The sequence below is a fragment of the Polypterus senegalus genome, chromosome 7 (assembly GCF_016835505.1).
Source record: "Polypterus senegalus isolate Bchr_013 chromosome 7, ASM1683550v1, whole genome shotgun sequence".
In the NCBI taxonomy this organism is placed as follows: domain Eukaryota; kingdom Metazoa; phylum Chordata; class Cladistia; order Polypteriformes; family Polypteridae; genus Polypterus; species Polypterus senegalus.
This window is the reverse complement of record NC_053160.1, coordinates 164,921,306-164,942,143: the sequence shown is the minus strand read 5'-3', so window position 1 is coordinate 164,942,143 and position 20,838 is coordinate 164,921,306. Positions and strand designations below refer to the sequence as shown.

At 38.0% G+C, this 20,838-nt stretch overlaps 1 protein-coding gene across 1 annotated transcript in view; it reads left to right on the top strand.

Annotated features, from left to right (window-relative positions):
• slc27a6 (solute carrier family 27 member 6) overlaps positions 1-20,838 on the top strand; it is an 89,130-nt gene that overhangs the window by 44,798 nt on the left and 23,494 nt on the right. The window contains exons 3-5 of the mRNA XM_039759485.1: positions 1,500-1,658; positions 7,930-8,054; positions 16,953-17,147. Of these exons, the coding sequence (XP_039615419.1) occupies positions 1,500-1,658; positions 7,930-8,054; positions 16,953-17,147 (479 nt within the window). The remainder of the gene's footprint in view (positions 1-1,499; positions 1,659-7,929; positions 8,055-16,952; positions 17,148-20,838) is intronic.

Below are 20,838 nucleotides of genomic sequence, written 5' to 3'. Positions count from 1 at the left end.
TTTTGGCCCACAGCGTAGTGTGTTGCTTATTAATTCATTCAACAACAGACCAGCGGCAGTCAGTCTCCTGGCTCCCACTAAGACTGAGCACAGTGGACTGGGAGGTGTCTGCACTCTGCTCGGCACGTGCTGTTGACAGTACAGGCTGGTGTCTTCATCATTTACAGCTTTGAACAGCAACTTGAAATTGCAATGCATCAGTCTGTTGCATCTGCATTAGCTGTGCCAAGAAACTTGCCATCACATGATGATGACAAGAAACTGGATGCATCAGTAAAAGCTGAAATGGCGGTGTTTCAGAGCAACGGCAAGCACGGGCGTTGTTTAGAACAAGTGTATCAGTATCTGGTGACTGTGCCGCCTACTTCAGTGGAGGCAGAGCTTGCTTTCTCAGCGGCTGGCGTACTCTGCACGAAGGTGCGCTCTCGCCTGGACGACCGCACGCTCGACATGTTGTGCTTTCTACACTCTTATTATGCAACTAACTAGATACATGTACTTATATGACATCATGAACTGCTTGTAAGGTTAGTCTTTTATTGGTGTCAACATATTGCAGTAGTTTTATTAAAAATAAGTGTCGTCGTTCTAAAACCGTTCACATGTGAGATGCCCGTGCACTGTGTCATTCATGGGAGCCTGGGATTCCCGAGAATGACATGCGGGATTCCCGAATTCCCAGGAATGGATAAACTCATCCGGGAATGGATTCCCTAGTTGTAGAGAAGCTGATTTTTTTCCTTCTTTTCAGATGTTTAATGTGATCTAACAGTTAATGAGAAAGGCTAAAGTTCCAGTGTGGACTACTTGGTTTGTTGCTTTTGTGGTAGGTGGTTTTTGGGAAAATAGTGCTGGTGTCTCCCATTTACTCACTAAGACAACCAAGCTGCTGTATTTTTTGGTTTTATTTGTTGCAGAGAGTGGAGGAAGAGGCAGATTGGAAACAGGATTAGTGGTCCTCTTCTAGGTGGACACCACCTTCTTTCGTCTTCCAACTATAAAATGCTCTGATGAGATCTATAGTAAAAACCAGCTTTCACCTGACCTCTGAGTTTTGATTGTTCCTTTATCTCACACTGACCACTCTTCATGGTTAATCATGTGGTATTACAGAATACATTTACCATCTGCCCACTTGTGACTTTCTGAATGTCCACTTCACTACTTCTTATAGTATCCTGTAAGTATGCCTAAAGTAAATTGAATTATATCAAAGGTAGGCATTCCTTTCTGTGCCATAAACACTCTGGCCTACTTTGGGCAGCTCTCAGATTGTTTTGCATAACCCTACAGGCCCACTTAACATTCACACAAGATAGTCCTGTTGGAAAATAAACATTTCATACAACTGAGTATTTAGCTTCTAAGCCTTTAGCACCACAGAACCTGATATGTAAAAGTGAGAGACCCGACTTTACACTAGAAATAAACAGAAGAGGTTGCATCAAAAGGCACCCATTTTTTTCTCTGACCTTGGTTTTCTTTCCTCTCTTTTACAGGCCTTCCAAAAGCAGCAGTGATTAGCCAGCTTCAGTCTCTGAAAGCTTCAGCTGGGCTTGCGGCATATGGTGCTGGCAAAAATGACATTATTTACATCCCTCTGCCTTTGTATCACAGTGCGGCATCGCTGATTGGAATTGGTGGATGCATTGAGCTAGGTATGACTAAAAATTTCAGGGAAATAATAATAGAAAGTATCAACTGTAAGCAGACCTTTGCAGTCAAGAGATTACAAATAAAAGTACTTATATGCTTATAACTTATCTGCACATCATGTAAATCTCTAGTTTGAGTTGCTCTTGAATATGAGATAATGTTAACGTATAAATAAAATTTAAAATACATGATAATTTTCAATGGGAGTATGTTAATAATACTGCAGCTTTACGTGACTTTGTATGTATTTATAATGCTTGTTCTTAGGTTTCACTAAGAAACTAGTAAAATTGCCTCTGTTGGTATGTGTTGTGACACTAGTTTATGGTCTGTCTATACTAAATCCAGATGACCTCTTGGTGATGTTGCACAGAATGCCTCATTCTTGAACAAAATGGCTGAAAAAAGCATTTTAAAATGACGATCTAGAGCTGCTAGATGTTGACCATGGCATTGGATAAAAGAACCGGCCATCTTGACCAATAATGCTGCTAATATGATCTGTGCAGTACAGCTTGACCAGCTGCTTCACGTTGGCTGCTTTGTACACACACTCACTTTGGTATTGCAGGTAGCTTTGAACATTTCAACAATTGCCCACTTGCTTTGCTGGGTGAGGCATGTTGCAAACTTTTCCCACCATAGCAGTACTGATAGCCATGAGAGAGAAGCAAGAAAAGCAATGTTTATTGGACTTGTTAATACATAAACTTGTGATTGATGCGGTCATGCAGTGGAACAGCATATTGGAAATGCTAGAAATGTTTTTGGAACAACAGCCAGTCATCTCAGCAGCTCTGTATATAGGCAGCAAGGTTGTTCCCAGTGTGACTGGCATGTAGCATGCTGGTCTGTAACACATTCGCCATACATGCCCTGTTGTCTTTAATGCGTGATTGTCACATAGGAATTTGCTGCCCTGCATCTTCAACTGTTGCAAGTTAGGATTACTCACTCCGCTGAGCAGAGAGATGTGGTGATGCTTTGCTTAAGATCTTCATAAAGCCGGGGTACAATAACTTCACTCATTTGCTTTCAGTTTGGTATAGCATACCGCAGTTCAGAAACCTGTAATATCATTTGTGGAAAGCCGTTGTTTTCAACAATGGTGTAGGGTCTCATATCTCTAAAGTTAAAGACTGCTATAGATTGTAATTTTTTGGGCACAAGGCGAATTGAATGGAAGCTTGGAGCTCTTTGCTGTTTCCAGTGTAGACTGTTCAGGCTCTGTTTGTTTAGAGGTCGATTTCTCAAATTAGTTGTGTTACAACAGTACTTAACTTCTGAGTTGCACAACTTACATATGGCTTTGCTTTTATCCAGTTGTTCTTTACTGATGCACTGTTTGAATCCATGATTTAAGTGTGTTGAAGATACTGATGAAATAGTAAAATGCTTTTTCCATAGAAAGCCTTAACAGGTGCATTAGCGATATCTACTGGATCGGACACCAAAAACGAAGATAAGCAAAAATCTAAAAATCTACATAAATTAATTGAGCAGAATAGAGATTTATGAGATCAATATTGAGGCTTTAAGTATCAATATTGAGTTGTTTAAACAAAAAATAATGAATAAATAAATAATAAATAATCATTAAAAAAATTAATGATTAATCAGAAAATAACTGTTTTTACCCCAGTCTAGTTTATACTAATATTTTTTTAATAAATCTTGTTAAGCTGGGCTCATTATGTTTATTTTATGTTATGTTTTTGAGTTCACCGAAATAAAGCCTTTAACAGGGCAAAATAAGATACTGTACTCACCTGAGAGCAGAAGTAAAGAATATTGAAAATAATGTATTTTTTGGTATTTTACTCTTTTTTTTTTTTACCTCCTAGACAGTTTTAATGTATTTTTTAACTGCATAAATAAAATGCAAAATTATCTAGTTACTACTGTTTTAACAGTTACAATCTTCCATAGTAACTGTTAATACAAAAAACAAATGGGCAAGACTTGAGAGTATGTAAATGCCTTTTATTTCCAAGAAGAAAAGCAAAAACATTTTTGTTAAAAAGTTCAATTCTGGGTTTCAATCTTATTTTATATTTGTGAAAAATAACCATAAATTAGTATTCTCCAGAATAAAAAAATATAAAAAGCCTAAGTTAGCGCTAAATAACTTTTTTATTTAACGCACTGTGAACTTTGCCATCCTTATTTGAAATCTTTTATCAAGTTGTATTTTTAGTCATTTTAAAATAAACTTCTGATACAAATAAAGGAGTAGCTTATCTGTAAGTAAAATATATTAACACTGAAAACAAGTACTGTAAATATTAACAATAATAGGTAACACTTTAGTTTGGTCAGTCACTTTCTGAACCGCTTTGTCCTTAACAGGGTTGCGGGGGTGCTGGTGCCTGTCCCAGCTAGAACAGGGCACAAGGCAGGAATATTCCAGAGCGAACATACAAACACACACACACACACACCCCTACCACCCACTAGGGCCTAATTTAGGAAATGCCAGTCCACCTTACTTGCACATCTTTGGACTGTGGGAAGAAACCAACGCTGACACAGGGAGGATTCAGTATACGAACTCTGGCCTCACTACTACTGTGCCGCCCCACTTTAGTTTAAGTACTGCAGAAATGCATTTATTATTTATTTGCTATTATGTAACAATACCATAACAAACACTTCTTTGGGTTTTCATAACGCGTACAAAGTATCAGTAAATTGTTAAGTCATCTCTACAATGTGACCGACAAACAAAACTTCACTTTGGAGTGGCCTGAGGTGGCTTAACTCATATACATTTCTCTTGATATTACATATGTAGTATAAGACCTACTGTATATATCCTTCATATTAACAAGTACATTTACCATCATGACAATACTCCACACTGCAGAGACATGAATAACTGTTTTATAAATGTTATGAAGACCCAAAGAAGCCTTTGTTAAGGTATTGTTACACAAGAGTAAATGAGTACCTAAACCAAAGCTATTCTCTAGAATAGCTTTCAATAATACAAACGAGAGGAGTATCTCTGGTATATAAACCTACTAATAGGAGCCCTATGTTTGGTGATTTGACGCATCCGAAGCTATCACATTTAGACGGTTCCTGTTTTTTAATTGCATTTGTACCACTTGGCTAAAGCCTTGCTCTCAGCAAAGTATGAGGTGGGGAAGTGAAAGAGGAAACCTTGTTTCACAGCACAGGAAGGTGTTGGCCATAAAAGGACCATATCACCTTTCCAGCCAGATGTATGAAGTGTCCCTGGACCTTCTCATCATCTTCTAGTCACTGAAATTCCCCTGAATCGTGGTCTCATTTTTTTGAACACATCAACTTGGAAAGTCTCCACCACCCAGTCAGGGACATTCAGGCTCATAAGCAGATTTCCATGTAGGCCCTGACCACACTGACATGCTTGGTGCAACGCAGCTGTTTATCATCGGTCAGTTCTGTTGACACCTAAAAAGAAATACAGGAGACTGAGTTATGTTTCCTTTTAAATAAGCCTTAAAGTCTCATTATCTGGACTAACTTATATAAGCTGTATCCCAATTCTGTAATCATAATGGAAACATAAATAAAACTACTAATATTAATTCATGTCAGTATTACTACTGACAATTATACATGGGAAGGCTGAGAGAAATGAGTAAACTGACATCTGCCTAAGGAGTCCTTGTACAAGTTGAACTTATTGAAAAAAACACAGCATTTTTGGAATGGACCAGGTTTATCCCTTTTCCCCAGAGCTTCATGATCACCTCATTCATATTTATAAAAATGTCAGCCAAGTTGTCGCAGCAGCAACACAACAAGTTATCTCTGAGAGCCAAATCCTTGCCCTGAAGAAACTCTGTGACAGTGATAAATAGTCTCAAAATGAATGAGACAGCATACCTCAGTATAGAGCAACAGACATTCAAACATCTCATAATTGTTGCTGCACAGTTGGTTGAAGCGATGGTTGCTTAGGGCATTTGCCTTTATTATGTTGATTACAATGATGACGGAATTCAGGGACTTGTGGAGTACAAGATGTATGTTTTTGGCCACAAGATTGTGATGGTGCAGTACACAGTGTTCTTTAATTAATGCACTGAGCCCACAGTAAGGGCCAACTGTGGAGGGGTGCCATCAGTACCACGGGTAATTATGTCATCCATAAGTATGGACTTCCCATTCAAATACTCCACTTCAAGTGCAATGAAAATGATATTTCACATTGTACTGCCAGCATTTTGCCTTTTGCTCCATTATTTCTCTATTCTTTCACTTCACTAACTTTGTCTACCAGCCCAAGCCCACTTCCCCAAACTCTGGAATGCCCCTGACTGTGAGATTTTACAACGCCTCCTGAAATTTTCTGCTTTACTGGAATGCAATCAAGAGAGGAAGCGCCATGTAACAGAGGTTGAGCTACGCCAAGATACTAAGCAGATGTAGGAGGAATGCCTCAAGTATACTGTACATACAGCAAGAAAGGCACAGGAGGAACACTGTGTTTACAGTACATGTATTCTATTACCTGTCTAGTACCTAATAAATAAATAAACAAATATATATTCTCATATGTTCTAAATTCAATTAAGGGTTTGGGGAGTGGGGCAGATTTTCACCCTTACCTCGAAAGACTGGGCCAAGGCAAGACAGAAGTCTGGATGGGGCTTCAGTCCATCTCACAATTTAGAGTCACAAATCAATTTGTCTCCACATATACAGGTTAAGTTAGAGTATCTGGAAGAAAAACCTACACAAACATGGGGAAAATGTGCAAATTCCACTTAAAGAATAAACAGGTGAGTGGTTTACACACAGGACATTGGATCAGTGAGGCACTAGCACCAACTGCTGCATCACCTTGCTGCTCTTATTCATAAAATTACAGATAATATCTTTTCTTTTGAAATATGAAAAATTTCTCATATGAAACAACATTTATTTATATAGCACATTTTCATACAAATAATGTAGCTCAAAGTGCTTTACATGATGAAGAAAAGAGAAATAAAAGACAAAGTAAGAATTAGAATAAGACAACACTAATTAACATAGAATAAGAGTAAGGTCCGATGGCCAGGGAGGACTGAAAAAAAAAAAACTCCAGACGGCTGGAGCGAAAATCTGCAGGGGTTCCAGGCCACAAGACCGCCCAGTCCCCTCTGGGCATTCTACTTAACATAAATGAAACAGTCCTCAGAAACTGTAGATAAACATGATAGTTTCACTTTTTCTTTGTTTATGGACCGAGTACCTCATAAAGTATGGTTTAGTGTCCGAATTTGAATAAGATGATGTTTTTGTCTTTTGTCAAAATATAGTAAGAATATTAGGCATATTGGACTGCTTAAGGTTGCATGGAACAGCAACCCATATTGAAAGTTTTGTCTCTCCAAATATGCAATATACATAATTCTATCTTTACTCACTGTAAAGCTCTCCAAATGTGGAATTTATTTTTAATGTCACACAAACCTGAAGAGAAGCTGGACTGCAAAGTTCATCAATCTCAGTTCCCATTTCATTGATTCTATTAATGATGAAAAATTAAATGCTTTAGTACAGAATAATTTTGGTTACTTTTGAAAGTAACTACAACTGCATGTTGTACTCATTTTTTTTGTTTTCCAAAGATAGTACTAGTCTGCAAATCGTCTGTAATTAAAAACAAACCGATGTCTTGCTTGTAATGTGAGGACAATACTGTGATGAAGTAATTGATGTAGTGGTTTCCTGGCTTTGGTGTCCAAACTTCAAATCCCATGCCTTCAACCATATTATTACAAAGACGACAAGCACATTAGGTTAAAAGGCAGCACTAAACAGGCCATGTGTTTTGAACGTGCCCACCCATGCACTTGAGCTCTGTCAAAACTTCTGCCTTCTACCTGAAGCTATTAGAATTGTCTCTACCCCACTCAAGCCCTCAGGTTTATTGAACCCTTTGAATAATGAATTGGGGAGGGATCAAACATTTGGCACTAGTAATTAATCTTAATGCTGTCAGTAATCTAATTGTGATTCATTTGTGAAATAATTTTATTCTAGGCTTTTTTCACTTCCATATGATGACAACCTTAAAATGACATGCTCTTAAATGCACTGCTATCCACCGTTACCAATTGATTATCTTCATGTGCTCTTTCTCAAGTTTTGTGGGTATGTTGCTATAATGCTATAAAAATGATATGAAAAAAGAATGAGCAGGATGGTTACACCAGAGGCCAATATAAAAACTGATGATGTGCTGAAAAGATTCAAGTTTTCTTAACATAGAACTCTGTTTACATCCTGTAGGTGCAACCTGTGTTCTGAAGAAAAAGTTTTCAGCCAGCCAGTTCTGGAATGACTGTAAAAAATACAATGTGACTGTGTTTCAGTACATAGGAGAACTGTGCCGTTACTTGTGCAACCAGACAAAGGTAAAATCAATTCAGTGTCAATAAAGTGTAATCATTCTTAAAAATGCAAAGCGGAAAACTGAGTTTATGGAACATAGATAGATAGATAGATAGATAGATAGATACTTTATTAATCCCAAGGGGAAATTCACATAATCCAGCAGCAGTATACTGATACAAAATATATATATATATATATATATATATATATATATATATATATATATATATATATATATATATATATATATATATATATATATATATATATATATATATTAAATTAAAGAGTAATAAAAATGCATGTAAAAGCAGACAATAACTTTGAGTAATGTTAGCATATACTCCCCTGGGTGGAATTGAAGAGTCGCATAGTGTGGGGGAGGAACGATCTCCTCAGTCTGTCAGTGGAGCAGGACGGTGACATCAAAGAAGAAAGTTGATGTAAACTGATGAGGTGCATTGAATGTTACTTTTATGGCTTATTGCTTTCATAGAAGATTGAATAATTTCAAATAGGTAGGCACATTTGAGTATACTATACCATCTAGGCAGTGTGGTGTAGCAGTTAAGGCTTTGGACCTCAATCCCTGATTTTGTGGGTTCAAAACCCACTACTGACACTGTGTAACCCTGAGCAAGTCATATGATCTACCTGTGCCCCAACTGGAAAACTACAAAGAAATGTAACCATTTGCATCATAAATGTTGTAAGTCGCCTTGGATTAAGGCATCAGCCAAATAAGTAAATGTAAATGATTAGCAAGTAACAATTGGCAAGTGAATAACTAAATCTAAAACAGAATATTTTAAGTGATAACTAAAATGGATTTTTAAAGATTTTTAACATTCCTTAAATAACAATCAAATTATAATGTGTGGCGGCACAGTGGTACCACTGCTGCCTCGCAGTAAGGAGACCTGGGTTCACGTCTGCATGGGTTTCCTTCGGGTGTTCCGGTTTCCTCCCACAGTCCAAAGACATGCAGGTTAGGTGCATTGGCGATCCTAAATTGTCTCTACTGTGTGTGCTTGGTGTGTGTGTGTGGGTGTGTGTGTGTGCCCTGTGGTGGGTTGGCGCCCTACCCAGGATTTGTTCCTGCCTCTGGGATTGGCTCCAGTAGCGCCCCGTGACCCTGTGTTCAGATATAGTGGGTTGGATGATGACTTCCTGACGAATTATAATGTGCAGTTTGTTTGGTTTTCAAGATAAATGAAGGTCAGTAGATTAAGTTGCATCTTTTCTTGGTGCTTACTTGCTCTGATTCTTTAAATCAATACTTCTGTATTTTACACTGGCCTTCATCTGGTGTAGCATTGTGGGGTTCCTCCAAGCCTGAATTCAACTCCAGCAAGTGGCTGCAAAATTTTTCTTGAACTTTCCGAGCTCTTTCAGCCAGACTGGGCTGCCTCCCTCAGCAAGTAAAACACACTTAATTTCTATAGAAACCAAGCTGGAAAACTTGTGGAGCACACTGACTGGAGATCCACTACTGTAGACCCAGGTAAATGAAAGCAAAAAGGTCAAATGGATGTTCACCTAAAGTGCCTTTTGATACACAATAGTGTAACAATTCACCACAGCTGTCTGCTTCACTTATTTCAAGTGTTAAGTTAATATGCTGTGGTGACCTTTACTTTCCTGTATGAAAAATTCCAGAACAATTGTTCTCTTTTAATTATTTATCACCATGGTGATCAATGAAGGCATTTTCCCACAAAATCCCCCCCCAAAAAAAGGGAAACACTTATATGAGGGATGATCAAAAAGTTTTGAACTTGAACTTGAAAGATGCATTTTATTGTGCTGATTTTGTAGATGTCAGAGATTAGGTTACATATTCTAAAAAATATGAATTACAAGTTTCAAGAGTTTTGGTTTATAGTACAGTATATGTCAAAGACGAGCAGGTCAGGTGGATTAAAAATGCTAAATTGACCTGTGTGTGTGTAGTGTTTTTTCATCCTGGCGCCCTGTCTAGGGCTTGTTCTTGTCTTGTACCCTCTGCTTGTTGGGATATTCTCCGGCTTCCCTGCAAACCTGCTCAAGATGAAGTGAGTTTGGAAGATGGATGTTTCATATGAGTACACATGGAAGCCAAAAACTGCAAATCAAGTATTGTGCTATCATTAAATTTGTAATGCTGCTGAACAGTAAGCCAGGATATTTTGAGTGGCATAGAAAACTTGGCATACATAATAGAAAGTGTATTGAAAACTTGTGTTTCTGTTAATAGGTTGGGCACAAAGCATTTTGATCACCCCTCGGATTTAAAAGAGCTGAATTCACTGTAAATATAATTTTTATTTTCTTAACAAAAATATAAATCTAGAAACCTTGACACTTAGTTTTTAAAGGAAAAATGACATCTTTATACAATGTATTAAAAATGATTGTAATTATCTCATTTGTCCTAGCTTTTTATTTTGCTATTTGTTACTATTTTTTTCTTCTTCTTTATCAAGAATGTAATTAATTTTTGAGTCTACAGTTGCCCCTTGGAAAATGCTTGTTAGTACAGAAGTAGCAGAAATGAGTTAGCAGTCAGGAGGATGCCCTGCAAGGTGTTCTGCCAGTGAACAACGTAAGCAAACAAAGGAAGTAAAGGACCATGAAGTGAACGATTTAGACTGAAAAGAGGAAAAAAGTACAGGTATCTAGGAAGCTAAGCAAGTGCATGGTCTTAACAAAGCATAAGTCATAATCTGGAAAAAATACAAATGGAACTATTCAAAAGCACCATAACCCTTTGAATCCAACAAGCTTGTGCAGTAAAGGTGTCTTACTGACCAGCTTTTGAACTGTCATGTTGATGGTGAGATTCAGTGCAACTTTCGGGGACACACCCCAGCATCTGATTGTGTGTTGGCAACCAGAAAACAAAACGGCGACAGAACACGAAAAACAAATGGGGTTGCAATAAATAATAAATATAAAGACAGTAATTGGGTTGGATAATGGATGGATGGATGGGTCGATGGATAATTTTTTTAACTTCTCAAAGTGAATTTAAAAAATCAAATTAAGTTTACCCACTTGCTGCCTGCATGAATAAACATAGTTTGACATACAATGTGTTTGAATCAGTTTCTATTATGTCCATAAAAAATTAAAAGAGAAATCAATTCATGACACGAAAGAACTTACTGGAATGTTACGCAGCAGGGCACCAAGTGAGGGCCAAGTCCTACAAGGGATTTGAAGGGCATCAAACATACTTCTCTCAGCTACTAGATGGCGCTAGGAAATCTCAATAAGCACACAGAGGCACTTTTTACTCTTCATAGTGGAAGTCAGGCAGCCTAACAAAATGCATGGGCGCTGGGCCCTTTAAATACAGCCTCTAGCTCTTGGGTATAGTCATACAAATCAGGGCTGCTGGGGCTGTGTTCTTGCATATCTCAGATTTATAATAGTGTAGTAAATAAAATGAACAAAAACATTAATTTCACACAGTGTTAAGTATTGTAGTACACATGAATCAGTTTAAAATGATTTTAACCTCTTTTATATATGTTCAATGGCAGTGTTTTTTTTTGGGTAAAAATACTGAATAAATAGGCTGTTGTATTCCATGTGATGGAGTTTGAATGTTTTAGGAATACTGTGCTGAACTTGTGCCACATTTTAAAGAACTCTTTGTTTCACTTATGCATTGCATGATCTACGCTGTGCATGGGACTTCCATTTCCTAGTGATTTTAGAATGGCTGCCAAAAATTGTAGAGGAGATTTACCGGTACATAGGGAGGTATGTAAAAGAATGTAAATGAATCTTTGTGTAGGCAGTGGATTAGGTGGCTTTTCAAACAATTTAGAAAGTATTTGTTAAACTGATTTATTTGTCATTGAGGAGAGCATGGATTTTTTTTGGTCTAAAATGTAATCTAAAGTGGGTGATTATAATGTAGATGAAGGTCATTTTTAGTAGGTTCTAACCATAATACTATCATTTTGTTTCTTAGTTGCCTCCCAATGCTCAACAGGAACACACATAAATATATTGTTTCATTAGATGGCTAAAAATAAAAATCATACTACAAATGTGTTTTTGATCAATTATTCTCATTTTCAATTATAGATTTTATATTCTGTAATTTAGGTAATATGGTAAATTCCATTTTTGGTTCAGCCTAATATAAAGAAACTGTATCTGTAAAATTGCAGGAAATGTTAAAAAATTATACATCCATCCCTTTTGTTAGTTAATATTTATTATTATAAAATTGGATTAAAGCAAGAACCAACCCTGGACAGGGTACCTGGCCGTCACAGGGGTCACTGGAGCACAGGCTGGAACAGTTTAGACATTTACAGTCATAATCAGCTGTATTGTAAATGGGAGTGGACAAGAAATACCCTTATACAGAGAGAATGTGTAAATCCCACACATTACCCAGGTCATAAATTGAACCTAGCCCCTAATAAAAGTATCTTTTTACAGTAAAAAACTGCCTGAAATGCCTGCCTGACATACTGTAAGCAACTGTACTTGTAAAGGCAAAAACAAGATAACCTGATAATGCTTTTTTCTGTGTGTAGTGTATTTTTATTGAAGTTTCAAGCCTGCAGATTCTACTCTACCTAATTTTTTTGGGGTAGTGACTGACTTAATTTTGAAAACAATGGGACCTGAAAGTAACATTCCAGCTGAAGCAAACCTGTCTGACAATACATTTGTCAAATGCCACAAATTTTTAAAATAACAATATAAACCGGATTCCAAAAAAGTTGGGACACTAAACAAATTGAGAATAAAAACTGAATGCAATGATGTGGAGATGGCAAATGTCAATATTTTATTTGTAATAGAACATAGATGACAGATCAAATGTTTAATCCGAGTAAATGTATCATTTTAAAGGAAAAATATGTTGATTCAAAATTTCACGGTGTCAACAAATCCCAAAAAAGTTGGGACAAGTAGCAATAAGAGGCTGGAAAAAGTAAATTTGAGCATAACGAAGAGCTGGAAGACCAATAAACACTAATTAGGTCAATTGGCAACATGATTGGGTATAAAAAGAGCTTCTCAGAGTGGCAGTGTCTCTCAGAAGCCAAGATGGGTAGAGATTCCCACAATGTTGCGCAGAAAGATAGTGGAGCAATATCAGAAAGGTGTTACCCAGCGAAAAATTGCAAAGACTTTGCATCTATCATCATCAACTGTGCATAACATCATCCGAAGATTCAGAGAATCTGGAACAATCTCTGTGCGTAAGGGTCAAGGCCGTAAAATCATACTGGATGCCCGTGATCTCTGGGCCCTTAAATGACACTGCACCACAAACAGGAATGCTACTGTAAAGGAAATCACAGAATGGGCTCAGGAATACTTCCAGAAACCATTGTCAGTGAACACAATCCACCGTGCCATCCGCCGTTGCCAGCTGAAACTCTACAGTGCAAAGAAGAAGCCATTTCTAAGCAAGATCCACAAGCTCAGGCATTGTCACTGGGCCAGGGATCATTTAAAATGGAGTGTGGCAAAATGGAAGACTGTTCTGTGGTCAGACGAGTCACGATTCGAAGTTCTTTTTGGAAATCTGGGAGGCCATGTCATCCGGACCAAAGAGAACAAGGACAACCCAAGTTGTTATCAACGCTCAGTTCAGAAGCCTGCATCTCTGATGGTATGGGGTTGCATGAGTGTGTGTGGCATGGGCAGCGTGCATGTCTGGAAAGGCACCATCAATGCAGAAAAATATATTCAGGGTCTAGAACAACATATGCTCCCATCCAGACGTCATCTCTTTCAGGGAAGACCCTGCATTTTTCAACAAGATAATGCCAGACCACATTCTGCATCAATAACAACATCATGGCTGCGTAGGAGAAGGATCCGGATACTGAAATGGCCAGTCTGCAGTCCAGATCTTTCACCTATAGAGAACATTTGCCGCATCATAAAGAGGAAGGTGCGACAAAGAAGGCCCAAGACGATTGAACAGTTAGAGGTCTGTATTAGACAAGAATGGGAGAGCATTCCTATTTCTAAACTTGAGAAACTGGTCTCATCGGTCCCCAGACGTCTGTTGAGTGTTGTAAGAAGAAGGGGAGATGCCACACAGTGGTGAAAATGGCCTTGTCCCAACTTTTTTGGGATTTGTTGACACCATGAAATTCTGAATCAACATATTTTTCCCTTAAAATGATACATTTCCTCAGTTTAAACTTTTGTTCCATGGTGTATGTTCTATTCTGAATAAAATATTAGAAGTTGGCACCTCCACATCATTGCATTCAGTTTTTATTCACGATTTGTATAGTGTCCCAACTTTTTTGGAATCCGGTTTGTACAATTTATTCCATTTCTAAAGGACTAGAGGTTAGGAGCACACACTGGACAATTGAAAAAGAAATATTTTTCATTCCATAGCTTAGGTTTAAACTCTGCTGCTGTATGATTTTGTCCTGTTGAGTCAGCAGTGCTAAAAGGCAAGAAAGACACACAAGCCTTCGTTTCACAAGTGTGTGTAGTATGTCTGCCCAGGGTCTCCTTCAGGAAGACCTTGCTTGGCACACATCCTTCAGGAGATAGACAAAGGGCATCCTACTTAACAATGTAAACCACTTCAGTTGGCTCCTCTCATTCCACAACAGCTTTGACTTTACTCTCAGGTGTTGTCAGACAGTCAAACTCATTTGCCTATGATGGGGAGTGGAGAAATTACATTTTTGCCTGGGTTACCTGGCTGACTTTTTTCCAGTCATTTCTCAAAATTTGTAACTATGGATTACAATGGATGGATAGCTTGGCCCAGATAATGTAAAATCTGTCAAAAGACATGCTCCTAATTTATCATCATAGTGTGGCACAAAGTCCTACGATACTTCCTACATTAAGCTACATCAGTATTTAGTTTTGGGATTTCCTCACTTATGAACATGATTGAGTTAATTGGACTTGTTCACTTAAGGAAGCTAATCTCCCCCACACTCAGAGAAAGAGACGCTTTTACAGGAAAGATCTGTGACTTTAGATTTGCAAGTTATGATTCTAATACTGACCATGTAACAGTTGTTTCTAAAAGGGTTGCATAGAGTTCCTGAAGAGACAAAGAACATATCTGAGAAGCAAACAGCAGATATTTATCTAATTAGTTTCAAGTTGTATACTCCTCATACCATATATATGATACAACAATGCAACAGGAAGACAGAAGGAACATATAACCTAGTGCAGAGACTTGTGTCAAAGACAAAACCCGTATGACATTGCTCCCACTGAGGACATTTGGTATGATCCAAAACATGCAACAGAGCTCAAAAGTATCACTGAGTTAAAGTAGCTCTTTCAAGAGGAAATAAAGAGAAAAAAGCTGAAGGGAAGGAGATTCTGCTGTTTAATACGGACAGTGTCCCATGAAAACATTTACAATTTTTCTGGTTGTTTGTTCCATCGGTTCCTTTTTTGTCTACCACACAATTTACGTTACTAATTTCTTCATGTTTGCTGCAGTCTGTTGAAAGCTTCTAATGACTTTAATGTCACCATGTTGTTGTCCAGAAGGGGTGGGGCTAAGTGCCCTCACTAAGCGGTTTCTTGGTACTATGGGGAGAGAAGGAGAAAAAAATGTTTGCGATAGGCCCCCTCTCCCCCTGGTGGGTTATTACACACCTTGATCAAACCCATAAGTAGATCCTCCAACACACATGCGTGACAAAGTACTATATATATAGTACAGTATGAAGCACCATGCAAGTCACCTCTTCACCACATGTTCAAAGGTGGCAGAACTAAAGTGTGGTGACAAATACACACTGACTGAAGCACACAAATGTGTAGATGAAGAATGATTGCAGCATGAAATGTGCACAGCTAGTAAACCACCACTTGGTAATAATTTATCCATTAAATATACAGTACATGTAGAAATATAATTTTAATTATCATGTAAAAGTCTCATGTGAATTGTGAATTGTTTTTACTGCTGAAATTTTTTAATTACTGTAAAAATTATGTTTTCATTAAAAACCATAAATGTAATAAAGAAAATGTGGAAGAATATAAAGAATATAAGGAGAAAGACTATGCACAAATGGAGAGAAACTGCAAAACTGTGTCAATAAAAGGTAACTTGTATTGTGCAATTTATAGAGCCACATTATGGCAGTCCTTTGGAAAAAGCCCAAAAGTGGCCCCCATTCATATATCTATATTTACACTCGCATATCCACAAGCTGTCAGAAGCCACTGGTATGTCATCACTAGGCACAAAACTTAACACTAATAACTTTTATTGTCAGTCAGTCATTATACAACCCGCTGTATCCCAACACAGGGTCACGGGGGTCTGCTGGAGCCAATCCCAGCCAACACAGGGTGCAAGGCAGGAACAAACCCCGGGCAGGGCGCCAGCCCACCGCAGGGCACACACACACACATACACATACCAAACACACACTACGGACAATTTAGAATCGCCAATGCACCCAACCTGCATGTCTTCTGACTGTGGGAGTGTTCGACGTTTTTTTTAAGTGTCCACTAAATCAAATTCTTGAACTTTTCTCTACACTAACTGTGCATGATGGAGACAGCAAACCACTAGCTGTCCGCATTTGTTACTGCACACATTTTTCTTGAGCACATCTGCCAATATGTGTTTTTTGTCTCATTTGCTTTTGTAATTGTGTGCTGCATAGAGAATTTATAAACCAATACAGACATTTGTGAGTCAGCCTTGTGAATTGCAAGAGAAAAACTTTAAGGGTTTGCAGAACTGGGGTACCTTGGTGCCTGTAAATTATAGGCAGGGTGGTACTGTAAGTAAGGTGTTGACTACAATCTGTTAAACTTGCAGTACTACACGTGTAGAAACATATAAACAACCTTACCATTGTGTGTTTCTATTTTTTAGGCTATTTGTGTTTAAATGTGGAAGATTATTTTCTTGTTTCTGTTGGCTTTAACAGAAAGAAGGTGAGAAAGACCATAAGGTATATATGGCTGTAGGCAATGGCTTGCGGCAGGATGTCTGGAAAGAGTTCCTTGAGCGCTTTGGGAACATTAAGATGTGTGAACTTTATGGTTCCACAGAAGGAAACCTTTGCTTTATGAACCACATTGGAAAAGTCGGAGCTGTAGGCCGCTCTAACTTCTTCTATAAGGTAAGTGCCTTTCCTTTCTTTCTTTACTGTTTAGCTTTGTGGGTAACATTCCTAATTTGTCACTTACATATAATATGACAGTTTATACAGTAACTGTGACTTCAATTTGAGTAAATTTGAATCACAATTTATTTAAATATTTCATCATAAAAATCACTTTTAAGTATTCAGAAAAGAAGAAATCGGAAAAAGTTGCTCACATTTAGCAGACTGACAATACAACTGCATCCTTCATGGAAATACAAAAGTGTTTATTTTTTTTATTAATGAGGAAAGGTGGAAAATAAGAAACCTTTCTGTGCAGATGTTCTGTACTTTTTGTAATTTGCTTTCACATTTGTGGCCGTTGTCCTTCCATTGGGCCTCCACAGGGCCTTTTACATCACTTACAGGGATCGTCCCTTAAACCCTGAAGATTTCTTTACAACTTTTTCTTTATTTGCTTTACTCACTGCTCTTCCTTTATATGTCCTTTGAACCTTTACTTTTCTTTTTCTCCTTTTTCTTCTTCAAAAAACAGTTTAGCTTGCAAAGCACATCAGCCAGTTTCTTTTGTCTACTATTACTATATAACTACAGTTAGGGCTGGCCCTAACTGTCATGGGGCCCTAGGCAAGGTTTTGCTGTGGAGCCCTGACTAGCACAATGCAGAGATGTTTTGCAGTGTAGTTCACCTTGGAGGTGCAGCTGAAATTAAGCTATAAAGCTTTTGAAAATATTCAAAAAAAACAATGGCATCTCTTGAGTTTCTGGTATTCATCTATTGCCACTAAATTACAGCGCCAGGGCAGTACATGACACAAAGAAAGCTCAGGTGTTTTTTTTGCAGCAGTCTGACCTGTACATCTTTGTCCTTTCCCTTCATTTTGGCACTAGTTCCATATAAAGTTAGTTCCATAAATATTTGGACAGAGACAACTTTTTTCTAATTTTGGTTCTTTACATTACCACAATGAATTTTAAATGAAACAACTCAGATGCAGTTGAAGTGCAGACTTTTAGCTTTAATTCAGTTGATTGACCAAAAAAGATTGCATAAAAATGTAAGGCAACTAAAGTATTTTTTTAACACAATCCCTTTATTTCAGGGGCTCAAAAGTAATTGGACAAATTAAATAACTGGAAATAAAATGTTCATTTCTAATACTTGGTTGAAAACCCTTTGCTGGCAATGACAGCCTGAAGTCTTGAACTCATGGACATCACCAGATGCTGGGTGTCCTCCTTTTTAATGCTCTAACGTTGCCCAATCAGTTTGACTGGATTTAGCTGGATTTGAGCAGACGGTATGTCTCTGAACACCTCAGAATTCATTCGGCTGCTTCTGTCCTGTGTCACATCATCAATAAACACTAGTGTCTCAGTGCCACTGGCAGCCATGCACGCCCAAGCCATCACACTGCCTCCACTGTGTTTTACAGATGATGTCGTATGCTTTGGATGATGATCTGTTCCACACCTTCTTCATACTTTTTTCTTGCCATCATTCTGGTAGAGGTTGATCTTGGTTTCATCTGTCCAAAGAATGTTTTTCAAGAACTGTGCTGAATTTTTTAGATGTTCTTTAGCAAAGTCCAATCTAGCCTTTCTATTCTTGAGGCTTATGAATGGCTTCCACCTTGCAGTGCACCATCTGTATTTACTTTCTTGCAGTCTTCTCTTTATGGTAGACTTGGATATCGATACGCCGACCCCCTGGAGAGTGTTGTTCACTTGGTTGGCTGTTGTGAAGGGGTTTCTCTTCACCATGGAAATGATTCTGTGATCATGCACCACTGTTGTCTGTTGTGTTCACCAGTGCTTGCTTTCTTTCTCAGAATGTACCAAACTGTAGATTTTGCCACTCATAATATTGTAACAATTTCTCAGATAGGTTTTTTCTGTTTTGCAGCTTAAGGATGGCTTCTTTCACCTGCATGGAGAGTTCCTTTGACCGCATGTTGTCTGTTCACAGCAAAATCTTCCACATGCAAGCACCACACCTCAGATCAACTCCAGGCCTTTTATCTGCTTAATTGATATGACATAACGAATGACTTGCCCACACCTGCCCATGAAATAGCGTTTGAGTCAATTGTCCAATTACTTTTGAGCCCCTGAAATGAAGGGATTGTGTTAAAATAATGCTTTAGTTGCCTCACATTTTTATGCAATCGTTTTGTTCACCCCACTGAATTAAAGCTGAAAGTCTGCACTTCAACTGCATCTGAGTTGTTTCATTTATAATTCATTGTGATAATGTACAGATCCAAAATTAGAAAAAAGTTGTCAGTGTCCAAATATTTATGGAACTAACTGTAATTGCCCTCTGCTATCATGAAAAGGAATATTTAGTTTCTCAAGTCAGTCTAAAACTGCTCTTTAATCCTGGGTATTTCCTTTAGTGTGGCAATTCTTATAATTAGTGAAGTTTGCTCCACATGGCTAATGTCAGATGTGCAATCCATAAAAATGGACTAATATTTGGACTGCTTGATGTCATTCAGGGTATGCTCAATTACCTAACTTGTGTAATGAATGAGCTAATTTTGAATTGTTATGTCAAGGTAGCTTGTGTTGGTGCTGGTGCCACTTTCAGTATGTTCTGTATGCTATTTCAGAAATACTTTTCTCATGAAGCAGTGACTCATCAAACAGTAAACACAACAAGTTTGCTGCGAGGTAAAATACAACAGACTTGTATGCCAGTACGGACAACCTTTTTTAATTATTATGTATTTAAAAGAAAAATAAACATTGAATGCGGCCACTGCATCCTCATGGCCCTCATAGGGGATGCTTGAGGCCCTTTGCAATTGCCTAGGTCACCTAAGCCATGAGTTGGCTATGACTACAGGTTTCCAGAGTGACCTGCTTTTGGAGGAGTCACTTACTCCAAGTGCAATCTGATTAGTTTGTTTCAGACAGCCTGCTTGTTCTTCTCCCCCACCATAGGATATACAGTATAATAAGGAGTGCACCTTGTATGGTTTAGGTTGAAGTAGAGCGAAGAATACGCCAAAGCTGTTGGTTGGAGACAGAATTTATCTTCATCCCATGCTTTCTCGCATTGGTCCCATTGTGCTGTTTCTGTTTTAAGTGCTGAAATAAACTAGATGTGCTGCCACTTTTAATTGTTATTCTCTTTCTGCAAACTTTGCATTTTACATTAGTTTGTTCAAAATCTTATCTTTCTTAGCCAAACCAATTCCAGACAGTCAAGTTTGGAACTGCCTCATTCATAAGAGACATGCCACTTGTCATATTCTTTGCGTTAATTTCTTGACTGTACACACGTGATCAGCTGATCATACTAAAGTGCTTGCTAGACTGTTTTGCTGTTCCATTTCAACATCACATTAAGAAATTAATTGAATTAAATGATTTAATCAAAAAATATCGCCCAGCCCTAGTATATATCTATACTAATAAAAGGCAAAGCCCTCACTCACTCACTCACTCACTCACTCACTCACTCACTCACTCACTCACCACTAATTCTCCAACTTCCCGTGTAGGTAGAAGGCTGAAATTTGGCAGGCTCATTCCTTACAGCTTACTTACAAAAGTTGGGCAGGTTTCATTTCGAAATTCTACGCCTAATGGTCATAACTGGAAGGTATTTTTCTCCATTAACTGTAATGGAGTTGAGCTGGAAGGGCGGAGTTTCGTGTGACATCATCACGCCTCCCACGTAATCACGTGAACTGAT